Below are 16208 nucleotides of genomic sequence, written 5' to 3'. Positions count from 1 at the left end.
TACTGCCATTAATTTCCCCATTATTGGAAATTTTTTATCTCATAGAAATTGTTGTTTTTCTGTTTCTTGCATCATTGTAATTATACCATCATAATCATCACTGAATATCTGTTTTAGTCATCAGTGCTTCCGGAGGATTGAAATTATCAAAATCATTATGCTTTTTTTTTTTTTATGTTTTGTTTATTTTTCCATTACCTAATTACTGAAAGGACCATCATCTGTTAGCAGGTCTTGAAACTTTAGATTGTCCCTTACTCAAGGAGCTATACTCTTTCCTTTGTTTCATCTTTCTTCCCTTTTTTATCTTGGGTCCTCCAGAAAAAGTAAGTCGGGTTCCAACTCTGGTAAACATTATTGTAACAACCTCAGCAATATAACTTCTTTAATTTTTTTCCATTTGGTCTCCAAACTCCATTTCTTTACTTTTCACCAATGAACTGTATCTATTCATACATGCTACATTTAGTTCTACTTATTTTTTTCTTATAGTATTTAGGCATGTGTATGAGTATGAAGAGAGGAAAGTGAATGGTTCCCTGTGAATGTCAGTTTGTGGTAGGGGTGCGTGATGTTTCCATGGTTGTTTAATTTGTTTATGGATGAGGTGGTTAGGGAGGTGAATGCAAGAGTTTTGGAGAGAGGGGCAATTATGCAGTCTGTTGTGGATGAGGAGGCTTGGGAAGTAAGTAAGTTATTGTTTGTTGGTGATACAGTGCTGATGGCTGATTTGGGTGAGAAACTGCAGAAGCTGGTGACTGAGTTTGGTAAAGTGTGTGAAAGAAGAAAGTTGAGAGTAAATGTGAATAAAAGCAAAGTTATTAGGTTCAGTAGGGTTGAGGGACAAGTAAATTGGGAGGTAAGTGTGAACATTATCTCGGAAAGCAAATATAGGTATGTTTGAAGAAATAGTGATCCCAACAATGTTATATGGTTGCGAGGCGTGGGCTATAGGTAGAGTTGTGTGGAGGAGGGTGGATGTGTTGGAGATGAGATGTTTAAGGACAATATGTGGTGTGAGGTGGTTTGATCGAGTAAGTAATGAAAGGTTAAGAGAGATGTGTGGTAATAAAAAGAGTGTGATTGAGAGAGCTGAAGAGGGTGTTTTGAAATGGTTTGGTCACATGGAGAGAATGAGTAAGGGAAGATTGACAAAGAGGATATATGTGTCAGAGGTGGAGGGAACAAGGAGAAGTGGGAGACCAAATTGGAGGTGGAAAGATGGAGTGAAAAAGATTTTGAACGATCAGGGCCTGAACATGCAGGAGGGTGAAAGGTGTGCAAGGAATAGAGGGAATTGGAACGATGTGGTATACCAGGGTTGACGTGCTGTCAATGGATTGAACCAGGGCATGTGAAGTGTCTGGGGTAAACCATAGAAAGTTTTGTGGGGCCTGGATATGGAAAGGGAGCTGTGGCTTCGGTGTATTATAAATGACACCTAGAGACTGAGTGTGAACAAATGTGGCCTTTGTTGTCTTTTCCTAGTGCTACCTCATGCGCATGCGGGGGGAGGGGGTTGTCATTTCATGTGTGACGGGTTAGCGACGGGAATGAATAAAGGCAGCAAGTATGAGTTATGTACATGCGTATATATGTATATGTCTGTGTATGCATAGATATGTATACGTTGAAATTTATAGGTATGTATATGTGCGTGTGTGGACGTGTATGTATATACATGTGTATGTGGTTGGGTTGAGCCATTCTTTCGTCTGTTTCCTTATGCTACCTCGCTAACGCGGGAGACAGCGACAAAGTATAATATGATATGATAAGATATATAAGTTTGAATGGAGAAACTGGAGGAAGTGAAGTGTTTTAGATATCTGGGAATGGACTTAGCAGCAGATGGAACCATGGAAGCAGAAGTGAGTCGCAAGGTGGGGGACGGAGTGAAGGTTCTGAGAGCGTTAAAGAATGTGTGGAAGGCGAGGATGATACCTCGGAGAGCAAAAATGGGTATGTTTGAAGGAATGGTGATTCCAACAATGTTATGTGGTTGTGAGGCATGGGCTATAGAAAGGGTTGTGCAGAGGAGGGTGGATGTGTTGGAAATGAAATGTTTGAGGACAATGTGTGGTGTGAGGTGGTTTGATCGAGTAAGTAGTGGAAGGGTAAGAAAGATGTGTGGTAATAAAAAGAGTGTGGTTGAGAGAGCAGAAGAGTGTGTTGAAATGGTTTGGACACATGGAGAGAATGAGTGAGGAAAGATTGACAAAGAGGATAAATGTGTCAGAGGTGGAGGAAAGAAGAAGTGGGAGGCCTATTTGGAGGTGGAAGGATGGAGTGAAAAAGATTTTGTGTGATCTGGACCTGAACATTCAGGAGGGTGAAAGGTGTGTAAGGAATAGAGTGAATTAGAATGTTGTGGTATACTTGGGTCGATGTACCATCAGTGGATTGAACCAGGGCATGTGAAGCGTCTGGGGTAAACCATGGAAAAGTCTGTGAGGCCTGGATGTGGAAAGGGAGCTATGGTTTTGCTGTGTTATACATGACAGCTAGAGACTGAGTGTGAACAAATGTGGCCTTTTTTTTGTCTATTCCTGGCGCTGCCTCGCTGGGGGTAGGTTGCTGTTTCGTATGTGGCTAGGTGGCAGCAGGAATGGATGAAGGCAGCAAGTATGGATATGTACATGTATGGATATGTACATGTATGTATATGTTTGTGTATGTATATGTATGTATACGTTGAAATGTATAGGTGCATGTGTGGGCGTTTATGTATAGACATGTGTATATGGGTGGGTTGGGCCAATCCTTGTCTGTTTCCTTGTGCTACCTCGCTAATGCGGGAGATGGCAGTTAAGTATGATAAATAAAGAATAATCATCTCAGATTTATACAAATCTTATATTTTATTTTCCTTTCTCCTGATTTGCATTAAGCAAGCATTATTGATATATTTGTATGACTGCAACTTTTGTTAGGGCTTTCCTTTAGATATGGAAAACTACAAAGGTCCTAGACATTGATTAAAGTACAGTAATTATTCAGCATGAAGTGTGTGGGAGGAAGTTGATAAGAAAGAGTACCGTCAGAGTGTTTTATGATATTGATTCCAGTTGTGTGTATTGCAGAGCTGAATGTGGGTGGGTCACATGAAGCATTAGTTTCCTATTCTGGAGATATCATACCAACTGATTCCCAAGGTGTAGCTCCACACAATGTGGCTGCCACCTTCATCACTCTTACCATCTGCCTTGTTATTGGTGTCACCGTCTGCTACTTTCGGAAGCGCAGGTAATGTAGTTACCTATTTGTACCTCTTCATATTTTACAGGTAGGTAGTTCTGCACTCATAGGGCTGCATCACTTGACCTTATTCTATCATACAACTTTTTAAACTTTTTCTATACTGTTTTTATAGTTAGCATTCAGAGTTTCTTACCTTCATTTATTTAATTCATCTATCTATCTATATCTTTGATACCTGTTCCCTTCAGAAATTCCCTCAAGGGGGTGGCCTTAGCAAAAGAGTTTTCACAACTACATCATTACTCCTCCATACAATAAAAGTATATCTTTACATCTTTTCAAACAATTTTTTTTGCTTAGTTTCATATTGTGGTATCTGGTTGCTTTATCACTGTATCTTACTCTTCATTCTCAGAATTGTCTAACTAAACTGGTTTAGATCATGTATCCCCTTTCTCTTCTCTTATTTGACTGTCAGTGACTTTATAACCTCTAACCTTTACCTGCAACTCAGATCTCTTACATAAGGTTTCATCTTTGTTACCCTTGTCTGGCCCAACTATGAATTCTTTGTGCTTCTTTAAGTGCAAACAAACACTTGAGAAGAATAGTGTAATTTAGATCTATTAAACATACTGCATAATATGCTGAAAATTTGGTTGTGCACATAAATGCAATTTTGATACTTTTCAGCAGACATTATGTTTCCTTTACAATTCTCCTAAGGTGGTGATGTGGTGACAGGTGAGGTACAACCATCACACCCATTCCAGACAGATTTTTTAGCTTGATTCTTCCTTGATTATACTCCAATTGAGACATTTTGTCACCATGAACCATCCTTATTATTTTGCATTTACTTGATTTGAATTTAATCAAACATTTCAGGAATTTTTGGTCCTTGTATAAGTTGCAGCAATACTCATCATACTATATTTTTCGCATGACTTTGATATCATATTCAGTTATGAGTCCAGTCCTTTTGGCAGTTGTTTGCATAAGGTTGTGAAGAGTAGTAGTCCGAAGACTGAGTTTTTTAGCATGCCACTAGTGACCCCAGCTCATTTAAAAATGCTTCTCTGACATGTTTCCTTTATATCCTTCTATTTATTTATTTATTATACTTTGTCACTGTCTCCTGCATTAATGAGGTAGCGCAAGGAAAAAGATGAAAGAATGGCCCAACACATACACATGTACATACATACATGTCCACTCATGCACATATACATACAAATACATTTTAACGTATACATATATATACATACACAGACATATACATATATACACATTCACATAATTCATACTTGCTGCCTTTGTTCATTCCCGTTGTCACCCCGCCACACATGAAATGACAACCCCCTCCCCCCACATGCGCGCGAGGTAGCGCTAGGAAAAGACAACAAAATCCACATTCGTTCACACTTAGTCTCTAGCTGTCATGTATAATGCACCGAAACCACAGCTCCCTTTTCACATCCAGGCCTCACAAAACTTTCCATGGTTTACCCCAGATGCTTCACATGCCCTGATTCAATCCATTGACAGCATGTTGACCCCGGTATACCACATCATTCCAATTCACTCTATTCCTTGCACGCCTTTCACCTTCCTGCATGTTCAGGCCACGATTGCTCAAAATCTTTTACACTCCATCTTTCCACCTCCAGTTTGGTCTCCTACTTCTCCTCGTTCCCTCCACCTATGACACATATATCCTCTTTGTCAATCTTTCCTCACTCATTCTCTCCTTGTGACCAAACCATTTCAAAACATCCTTTTCTGCTCTCTCAACCACACTCTTTTGATTACCACACATCTCTCTTACCCTTTCATTACTTACTCGATCAAACCACCTCATAACACATATTGTCCTGAAACATCTCATTTCCAACACATCCACCCTCCTCTGCACAAGTCTATCTATAGCCCATGCCTCTTACCCATATAACATTGTTGGAGCCACTATTCCTTCAAATATTCCCATTTTTGCTCTTCTAGATAATGTTCTCCCCTTCCACACATTTTTTAATGCCCCCCAGAACCCCCCCCCCCCCCCCCCCCCCCCCCCCCCCCCCACACACACACACACACACACACACACACACACACACACACACACACACACACACACAGATACAGATAGACAGACAGACACAGATAGACAGACAGACAGACACACACACACACACACACACACACACACACACACACACACACACACAGATGCACAGACACACACACACACACACACACACACACACACACACACACACACACACACACACTGACTCATTTCCACTTCCACGGTTCCATCCGATGCTATATCCACTCCCAGATATCTAAAACACTTCACTTCCAGTTTTTCTCCATTCAAACTTACCTCCCATTTGACTTGTCCCTCAACCCTACTGTACCTAATAGCCTAGCTCTTATTCACATTTACTCTCAGCTTTCCTCTTTCACACACTTTACCAAACTCAGTCACCAGCTTCTGCAGTTTCTCAACCGAATCAGCCACCAACGCTGTATCATCAGTGAACAACAACTGACTCACTTCCCAAGGTCTTTCATCAACAACAGACTGCATACTTGCCCCTCTTTCCAAAACTTGCATTCGCCTCCCTAACAACTCCATCCATAAACAAATTAAACGACCACGGAGACATCACACACCCCTGATGCAAACTGACTTTCACTGAGAAACAATCACTTTCCTCTCTTCTTATTCGTACACATGCCTTACATCCTCAATAAAAACTCTTCACTGCTTCTAACAACTTGCCTCCCAGACCATATATTCTTAATACCTTCCACAGAGCATCTTCATTAACTTTATCATATGCTTTCTCCAGATCCATAAATGCTACATGTAAATCCATTTGCTTTTCTAAGTATTTCTCACATACATTCTTCAAAGCAAACACCTGATCCACACATTCTCTACCACTTCTGAAACCACACTGCTCTTCCCCAGTCTGATGCTCTGTGCATGCCTTCACCCTCTCAATCAATACCCTCCCATATGATTTCCCTGCAATACTCAACAAACTTATACCTCTGTAATTTGAGCACTCACCTTTATCCCCTTTGCCTTTGTACAAAGGCACTATGTGTGCATTCCTCCAATCCTCAGGCACCTCACCATGAGTCATACATACTTTGAATATCCTTACCAGTCAGTTAACAACACAGTCACCCCCTTTTTTAATAAATTCCACTGCAATGCCATCCAAACTCGCTGCCTTGCCGGCTTTCATCTTCCGCAAAGCTTTTACTACCTCTTCTCTGTTAACCAAATCATTCTCCCTAACCCTATCACTTTGCACACCACCTCGACCAAAACACAATGTATCTGCCACTCTATGGTCAAGCACATTCAACAAGCCTTCAAAATACTCACTCCTTCTCACATCACCACTACATGTTATCACTACCCCATTACCCCCCTTCACCAATGTTCCCATTTGGTCTCTTGTCTTATGCACTTTATTTACCTCCTTCCAAAACATCTTTTTATTCTCCCTAAGATTTAATGATACTCTCTCTCCCCAACTCTCATTTGCCCTCTTTTTCACCTCTTGCACCTTTCTCTTAACCTCCTGCCTCTTTTTTTTATACATTTCCCAGTCATTTGCACTATTTCCCTGCAAAACTTGTCCAAATGCCTCTCTCTTCTCTTTCACTAATAATCTTACTTCTTCATCCCACCACTCATTACCCTTTCTAGTCTGCCCACCTCCCACGCTTCTCATGCCACAAGCATCTTTTACGCAAGCCATCACTACTTCCTTAAATACATCCCATTCCTCCCCCATTTCCCTTACATCCTTTACTCTCACCTTTTTTAATTCTGCATTCAGTCTCTCCTAGTACTTCCTCACACAAGTCTCCTTCCCTAGCTCACTTACTCTTACCACTCTTTTCACCCCAACATTCTCTCTTCTTTTCTGAAAACCTCTACAAATGTTCACTTTCACCTCCACAAGATAATGATCAGACATCCCTCCATTTGTACCTCTCAGCACATTAACATCCCAAAATCTCTCTTTCGCACGCTTATCAATTAACACGTAATCCAATAATGCTATCTGGCCATCTCTCCTACTTACATACATATACTCATGTATATCTCTCTTTTTAAACCAGGTATTCCCAATCACCAGTCCTTTTTCAGCTCACAAATCTACAACCTCTTCACCATTTCCATTTACAACACTGAACACCCCATGTACACCAGTTATTCCCTTAACTGCCACATTACCCACCTTTGCATTCAAATCGCCCATCACTATATCCCGGTCTCTTGCATCAAAACCACTAACACACTCACTCAGCTGCTCCCAAAACACTTGCCTCAAAACCACTAACACACTCACTCACCTTCTCCCAAAACACTTGCCTCTCATGATTTTTCTTCTCATGCCCAGGTGCATAGGCACCAATAATCACCCATCTCTCTCCATCCACTTTCAGTTTTACCCATATCAATCCAGAGTTTACTTTCTTACACTCTATCACATACTCCCACCACTCCTGTTTTAGTAGTGCTACTCCTTCCCTTGCTCTTGTCCTCTCACCATCCTCTGACTTTACTCCCAAAACATTCCCAAACCACTCTTCCCCTTTACCCTTGAGCTTCATTTGACTCAGAGCCAAAACATCCAAGTTCCTTTCCTCAAACAAACTACCTATCTCTCCTTTTTTCTTATTTGGTTATATCCACACACATTTAGACACCCCAATCTGAGTCTTATTGGAGGATGAGCACTCCCCGCATGACTCCTTCTTCTGTTTCCCCTTTTAGAAATTTAGAATACAAGGATGGGAGGGTTTCTAGCCCTCTCGCTCCCGTCCCCTTTAGTAGCCTTCTACGACGTGAGGAATACATGGAAGTGCATTTTCTTCCCTATCTCCAGGGATAGGGGAGAAAGACAATTTTGTATTTGTATGTGCTGATCTGAAATTCCACCTTATTAACCATTTCCCTGTGTGGTTTTGTGTAATATGACTACGTACAATCCAGGAACACATAATCCATTTATGCATCTCCGTTTAGAACAGAGCTTACTCTCTCATTTAGGTAGTTTGTCCTTTACAAGTAATCATCACTTGCTTTTTCAGATTATATTTTTCAGTTAACAAAGCACACTTATCAGAGAGACTGTAGTACAGTGCAGATTTCCAATCTCTTCTCAAGACAGGCTTATTATTTGCCATCTTTCTTTCCCTTAGCAATACACTTCCTTAGTGATTTCCTGAGCAATATCTCAAAAGGGTCTGCCAAGTATCCCATCAAACTGGAGGAAGTGAAGTGTTTTAGATATCTGGGAGTGGATTTGGTAGCAGATGGAACCATGGAAGCTGAAGTGAATCATAGAGTGGGGGAGGGGGCAAAAATTCTGGGAACATTGAAGAATGTGTGGAAGTCGAGAACATTATCTCGGAAAGCAAAAATGGGTATATTTGAAGGAATAGTGGGCTACGGATAGAGTTGTGCGGAGGAGGGGTGGATGTGCTGGAAATGAGATGTTTGAGGACAGTATGTGGTGTGAGGTGGTTTGATCGAGTAAGTGATAATAGGGTAAGAGAGATGTGTGGTAATTAAAAGAGTGTGGTTGAGAGAGCAGAGGAGGGTGTTTTGAAATGGTTTGGTCACATGGAGCGAATGAGTGAGGAAAGATTGACAAAGAGGATATATGTGTCAGAGGTGGAGGGAATGAGGAGAAATGGGAGACCAAATTGGAGGTGGAAAGATGGAGTGAAAAAGATTTTGAGTGATCGGGGCCTGAACATGCAGGAGGATGAAAGGCATGCAAGGAATAGAGTGAATTGGAACGATGTGGTATACCGGGGTTGACGTGCTGTCAGTGGATTGAACCAGGCCATGTGAAGCGTCTAGGGTAAACCATGGAAAGTTCTGTGGGGCCTAGATGTGGAAAGGGACCTGTGGTTTCGGTGCATTATTACATGACAGCTAGAGACTGAGTGTGAATGAAAGTGGCCTTTGTTGTCTTTTCCTAGCGCTACCTCGCACACATGAGGGGGAAGGGGGTTTTTATTTCATGTGTGGCGAGGTTGCGGTAGGAATGAATAAAAGCAGATAGTATGAATTATGTACATGTGTATATATTTATGTGTTTGTGTGTGTATATATATGTATACGTTGAGATGTATAGGTATGTATATTTGCGTGTGTGGACGTGTATGTATATACATGTGTATGTAGGTGGGTTGGGCCATCCTTTTGTCTGTTTCCTTGCGGTACCTCGCTAACGCGGGAGAGAGCGACAAAGCAAAATAATGATAATGATAATAATCTTTAAGTGAAGGGCGCAAATGGGGAGGTGGTAACAAGTAGGGGTGATGTGAGAAGGAGATGGAGTGAGTATTTTGAAGGTTTGTTGAATGTGTTTGATGATAGAGTGGCAGATATAGGGTGTTTTGGTCGAGGTGGTGTGCAAAGTGAGAGGGTTAGGGAAAATGATTTGGTAAACAGAGAAGAGGTAGTAAAAGCTTTGCGGAAGATGAAAGCCGGCAAGGCAGCAGGTTTAGATGGTATTGCAGTGGAATTTATTAAAAAAGGGGTGACTGTATTGTTGACTGGTTGGTGAGGTTATTTAATGTATGTATGACTCATGGTAAGGTGCCTGAGGATTGGCAGAATGTGTGCATAGTGCCATTGTACAAAGGCAAAGGGGATAAGAGTGAGTGCTCAAATTACAGAGGTGTAAGTTTGTTGAGTATTCCTGGTAAATTATATGGGAGGGTATTGATTGAGAGGGTGAAGGCATGTACAGAGCATCAGGTTGGGGAAGAGCAGTGTGGTTTCAGAAGTGGTAGAGGATGTGTGGATCAGGTGTTTGCTTTGAGGAATGTATGTGAGAAATACTTAGAAAAGCAAATGGATCTGTATGTAGCATTTATGGATCTGGAGAAGGCATATGATAGAGTTGATAGAGATGCTCTGTAGAAGGTATTAAGAATATATGGTGTGGGAGGCAAGTTGTTAGAAGCAGTGAAAAGTTTTTATCAAGGATGTAAGGCATGTGTACGTGTAGGAAGAGAGGAAAGTGATTGGTTCTCAGTGAATGTAGGTTTGCGGCAGGGGTGTGTGATGTCTCCATGGTTGTTTAATTTCTTTATGGATGGGGTTGTTAGGGAGGTGAATGCAAGAGTTTTGGAAAGAGGGGCATGTATGAAGTCTGTTGTGCATGAGAGAGCTTGGGAAGTGAGTCAGTTGTTGTTCGCTGATGATACAGTGCTGGTGGCTGATTCATGTGAGAAACTGCAGAAGCTGGTGACTAAGTTTGGTAAAGTGTGTGAAAGAAGAAAGCTGAGAGTAAATGTGAATAAGAGCAAGGTTATTAGGTACAGTAGGGTTGAAGGTCAAGTCAATTGGGAGGTAAGTTTGAATGGAGAAAAACTGGAGGAAGTAAAGTGTTTTAGATATCTGGGAGTGTATCTGGCAGCAGATGGAACCATGGAAGCGGAAGTGAATCATAGGGTGGGGGAGGGGGCGAAACTCCTGGGAGCCTTGAAGAATGTGTGGAAATTGAGAACATTATCTCGGAAAGCAAAAATGGGTATGTTTGAAGGAATAGTGGTTCCAACAATGTTGTATGGTTGCGAGGCGTGGGCTATGGATGGAGTTGTGCGCAGGAGGGTGGATGTGCTGGAAATGAGATGTTTGAGGACAATGTGTGGTGTGAGGTGGTTTGATCGAGTAAGTAATGTAAGGGTAAGAGAGATGTGTGGAAATAAAAAGAGCGTGGTTGAGAGAGCAGAAGAGGGTGTTTTGAAATGGTTTGGGCACATGGAGAGAATGAGTGAGGAAAGATTGACCAAGAGGACATATGTGTCGGAGGTGGAGGGAACGAGGAGAAGTGGGAGACTAAATTGGAGGTGGAAAGATGGAGTGAAAAAGATATTGTGTGATCGGGGCCTGAACATGCAGGAGGGTGAAAGGCGGGCAAGGAATAGAGTGAATTGGATCGATGTGGTATACCGGGGTTGACGTGCTGTAAGTGGATTGAATCAGGGCATGTGAAGCATCTGGGGTAAACCATGGAAAGTTGTGTGGGGCTTGGATGTGGTTTCGGGCATTATTGCATGACAGCTAGAGACTGAGTGTGAACGAATGGCGCCTTTGTTGTCTTTTCCTAGTGCTACCTCGCACACATGAGGGGGGAGGGGGATGGTATTCCATGTGTGGCGAGGTGGTGATGGAGCATGGGTATATATGTATGTGTCTGTGTGTGTATATGTATGTATACATTGAGATGTATAGGTATGTATATTTGCATGTGTGGACGTGTATGTATATACATTGTGTATGGGGGTGGGTTGGGCCATTTCTTTCGTCTGTTTCCTTGCGCTACCTCGCAAATGCGGGAGACAGCGACAAAGCAAAATAAATAGATAAATATAATCTTTAAGCACACATAAGAGATTTCATCCAGATTATAAGCCTTATTCTTCCACACACTTTACCAAACTCAGTCACCAGCTTCTGCAGTTTCTCACATGAATCAGCCACCAGCGCTGTATCATCAGCGAACAACAACTGACTCACTTCCCAAGCTCTGTCATCCCCAACAGACTTCATACTTGCCCCTCTTTCCAAAACTCTTGCATTTACCTCCCTAACAACCCCATCCATAAACAAATTAAACAACCATGGAGACATCACACACCCCTGCCGCAAACCTACATTCACTGAGAACCAATCACTTTCCTCTCTTCCTACACGTACACATGCCTTACATCCTCGATAAAAACTTTTCACTGCTTCTAACAACTTTCCTCCCACACCATACATTCTTAATACCTTCCACAGAGCATCTCTATTAACTCTATCATATGCCTTCTCCAGATCCATAAATGCTACATACAAATCCATTTGCTTTTCTAAGTATTTCTCACATACATTCTTCAAAACAAACACCTGATCCACACATCCTCTACCACTTCTGAAACCACACTGCTCTTCCCCAATCTGATGCTCTGTACATGCCTTCACCCTCTCAATCAATACCCTCCCATATAATTTCCCAGGAATACTCAACAAAGTTATACCTCTGTAATTTGAGCACTCACTCTTATCCCCTTTGCCTTTGTACAATGGCACTATGCACGCATTCCGCCAATCCTCAGGCACCTCACCATGAGTCATACATACATTAAATAACCTTACCAACCAGTCAACAATACAGTCACCCCCTTTTTTAATAAATTCCACTGCAATACCATCCAAACCTGCTGCCTTGCCAGCTTTCATCTTCCGCAAAGCTTTCACTACCTCTTCTCTGTTTACCAAATCATTTTCCCTAACCCTCTCACTTTGCACACCACCTCGACCAAAACACCCTATATCTGCCACTCTATCATCAAACACATTCAACAAACCTTCAAAATACTCACTCCATCTCCTTCTCACATCACCACTACTTGTTATCACCTCCCCATTTGTGCCCTTCACTGAAGTTCCCATTTGCTCCCTTGTCTTACGCACTTTATTTAAATGTGAATAAGAGCAAGGTTATTAGGTACAGTAGGGTTGAGGGTCAAGTCAATTGGGAGGTGAGTTTGAATGGAGAAAAACTGGAGGAAGTGAAGTGTTTTAGATATCTGGGAGTGGATCTGGCAGCGGATGGAACCATGGAAGCGGAAGTGGATCATAGGGTGGGGGAGGGGGCGAAAATTCTGGGGGCCTTGAAGGATGTGTGGAAGTCGAGAACATTATCTCGGAAAGCAAAAATGGGTATGTTTGAAGGAATAGTGGTTCCAACAATGTTGTATGGTTGCGAGGCGTGGGCTATGGATAGAGTTGTGTGCAGGAGGATGGATGTGCTGGAAATGAGATGTTTGAGGACAATGTGTGGTGTGAGGTGGTTTGATCGAGTGAGTAACGTAAGGGTAAGAGAGATGTGTGGAAATAAAAAGAGCGTGGTTGAGAGAGCAGAAGAGGGTGTTTTGAAGTGGTTTGGGCACATGGAGAGAATGAGTGAGGAAAGATTGACCAAGAGGATATATGTGTCGGAGGTGGAGGGAACGAGGAGAAGAGGGAGACCAAATTGTAGGTGGAAAGATGGAGTGAAAAAGATTTTGTGTGATCGGGGCCTGAACATGCAGGAGGGTGAAAGGAGGGCAAGGAATAGAGTGAATTGGAACGATGTGGTATACCGGGGTTGACGTGCTGTCAGTGGATTGAATCAAGGCATGTGAAGAGTCTGGGGTAAACCATGGAAAGCTGTGTAGGTATGTATATTTGCATGTGTGGACGTATGTATATACATGTGTATGGGGGGGTTGGGCCATTTCTTTCGTCTGTTTCCTTGTGCTACCTCGCAAACGCGGGAGACAGCGACAAAGTATAATAAAAAAAAAAATGATATAAGCCTTATGTGTGTAAAGACCTTTTAGTATTCTGTCCATGTTGTTTTAGTCAGTCTCAATGCTTTTCAAGGCTACCTGTCCATCCCATATTGGTGGTATTTGAGCAATAATATTCTCTGCTATGAATGTACTTTTGAACTAATGATTAATTTTGCACATCTTTTCATCATCCTTTATAGCTTTTTCCTCTGAATTACCTAACCTGATTATCTGCTCTTTAACCAACAATTTACTTAAGTGAATTTGTGGAAAAATCATGGATTATTCCCCAACTTTTCAAATGATGGTTGGCTGTTGTGCTGCCCATATCTTCACATTATATCCTTGTGCTTTATTTACCTTTCGACGTTATTTATTTATATTTATATTTATTATACTTTGTCGCTGTCTCCCGTGTCAGCGAGGTAGCAGAAGGAAACAGACGAAAAAATGGCCCAACCCACCCACATACACATGTATGTACATACACATCCACGCACACGCATATACATACCTTACGTTTCAATGTATGTATATATATATATATATATATATATATATATATATATATATATATATATATATATATATATATATATATATACATATATATACATACACAGACATATACATATATACACATGTACATAATTCATACTTGCTGCCTTCATTCATTCCCATCGCCACCCTGCTACACATGAAATAACAACCTCCGCATGCGTGCGAGGTAGCGCTAGGAAAAGACAACAAAGGCCACATTCCATCACACTCAGTCTCTAGCTGTCATGTATAATACACCAAAACCACAGCTCTCTTTCCAAATCCAGGCCCCACAAAACTTTCCATGGTTTACCCCAGATGCTTTACATGCCCTGGTTCAATCCATTGACAGCACATCAACCCTGGTATACCACATTTTTCCAATTCACTCTATTCCTTGCACGCCTTTGACCCTCCTGCATGTTCAGGCCCCAATCGCTCAAAATCTTTTTCACTTCATCTTTCCTCCTCCAATTTGGTCTCCCATTTCTCCTTGTTCCCTCCACCTCTGACACATATATCCTCTTTGTCAATCTTTCCTCACTCATTCTCTCCATGAGACCAAACCATTTCAAAACACCCTCTTCTACTCTCTCAACCACACTCTTTTTGTTACCACACATCTCTCTTACCCTTTCATTACTCACTTGATCAAACCACCTCATACCACATATTGTCCTCAAACATCTCATTTCCAATGCATCCACCCTCCTCCGCACAACTCTATCCATGGCCCATGCCTCGCAACCATATAACTATAATTATATGTAACATAATTATATGTATGTTATTTATTTTACTGAATTGGTATTTCCCACGTCAGTGAGGTAGTGCCAGGAAACAGACAAGGAATGGCCCATCCACTTACATACACATGTTTATACATAAACACCCATACATGGACATATACATACATAAACATATCAACATATTCACACATATTCCTACACATACAGACGTATACATATATACACATGTACATATTCATGTTTGCCTTTATCCATTCCTGGTACTACCCAGCTCCACAGGAAACAGCCATGCTACCCCCTGCCTCAGTAAGGTACTGCCTGGAAAACAGACAAAAAGACCACATTCATTCACAATCAGTTTCCAGCTGTCATATGTGATGCGTCAAAACCACAGCTCCCTATCCACATCCAGCCCCCACAGACCCCTCCATGGGTTACCCCAGACACTTCACATGCTCTGATTCAGTCCACCAACAGCACATTGACCCCGGCACACCACATCGCTCCAACTCACTCCATTCCCCTCATGCCCCCCACCCTGCATGTCCAGGCCCTGACCGCCCAAAATCCCCCTCACTCCATCCCCCACATCTATTTCGGTCTCCCGCCTCTCCCTGCCCCCCCCCCACCCCTGGCACACACATCCTCCTTGTCAGTCCCTCCCCACTCACCCTCTCCACATGCCCAGACCACCTCAACACACCCTCTTCCGCTCTCTCAATCACACTCCCCCTCCCTCCACACATCTCTCCCACCCTTTCAATACTTACCTGACCAAACCACCCCACACCATACATTGTCCTCAAACTTTTCAACTCCAACACATGCACCCTCCTCAGCACAACCCTATCTGCAGCTCATGCCCTGCGACCACACAACATTGCTGGAACCACTGTTCCTGCAAACACACTGATTTCTCTGCATGACACCCCCCACAACCACCACACACACACACACACACACACACACACACACAACACACACACAACACACACACACACACAACACACAAACAACACACACACACACACACACACACACACACACACACACACACACACGCAACTCACCCCCACTTCCATGGTTCCACTCACTGCCAAGTCCACTCCCAAACATCCAAAACACTTCACTTCCTCCAGCCCCTCTCCACTCAGTCCCACATCCTAGTTAACTTGTCCATATATGGAGGTGGGTTGGGCCATTCCTAATCTGTTTCCTTGCGCTACCTTGCTCACGCACGAGATGGCAATTAAGTATGATAAATAATCATGATTAAACAGACATAAAAGGCCACATTCGTTCACACTCAGTCTCTAGCTGTCATGTGTAATGCATCAAAAC

At 42.3% G+C, this 16208-nt stretch overlaps 1 protein-coding gene across 5 annotated transcripts in view; it reads left to right on the top strand.

Annotated features, from left to right (window-relative positions):
* Positions 1-16208, top strand: part of LOC139762069 (uncharacterized) — a 455708-nt gene that overhangs the window by 151933 nt on the left and 287567 nt on the right. For all 5 annotated transcript variants that reach the window (XR_011715680.1, XM_071686826.1, XM_071686827.1 and 2 more), the window contains one exon: positions 3084-3246. Coding sequence is in view for 4 of the 5 variants with exons in the window: in XM_071686826.1 (XP_071542927.1) it covers positions 3084-3246 (163 nt within the window). In the remaining variant the exon portion in view is untranslated. The remainder of the gene's footprint in view (positions 1-3083; positions 3247-16208) is intronic.

This window comes from Panulirus ornatus, chromosome 3, assembly GCF_036320965.1.
Source record: "Panulirus ornatus isolate Po-2019 chromosome 3, ASM3632096v1, whole genome shotgun sequence".
Taxonomy (NCBI): domain Eukaryota; kingdom Metazoa; phylum Arthropoda; class Malacostraca; order Decapoda; family Palinuridae; genus Panulirus; species Panulirus ornatus.
This window is presented reverse-complemented; position numbering and strand designations above follow the sequence as displayed.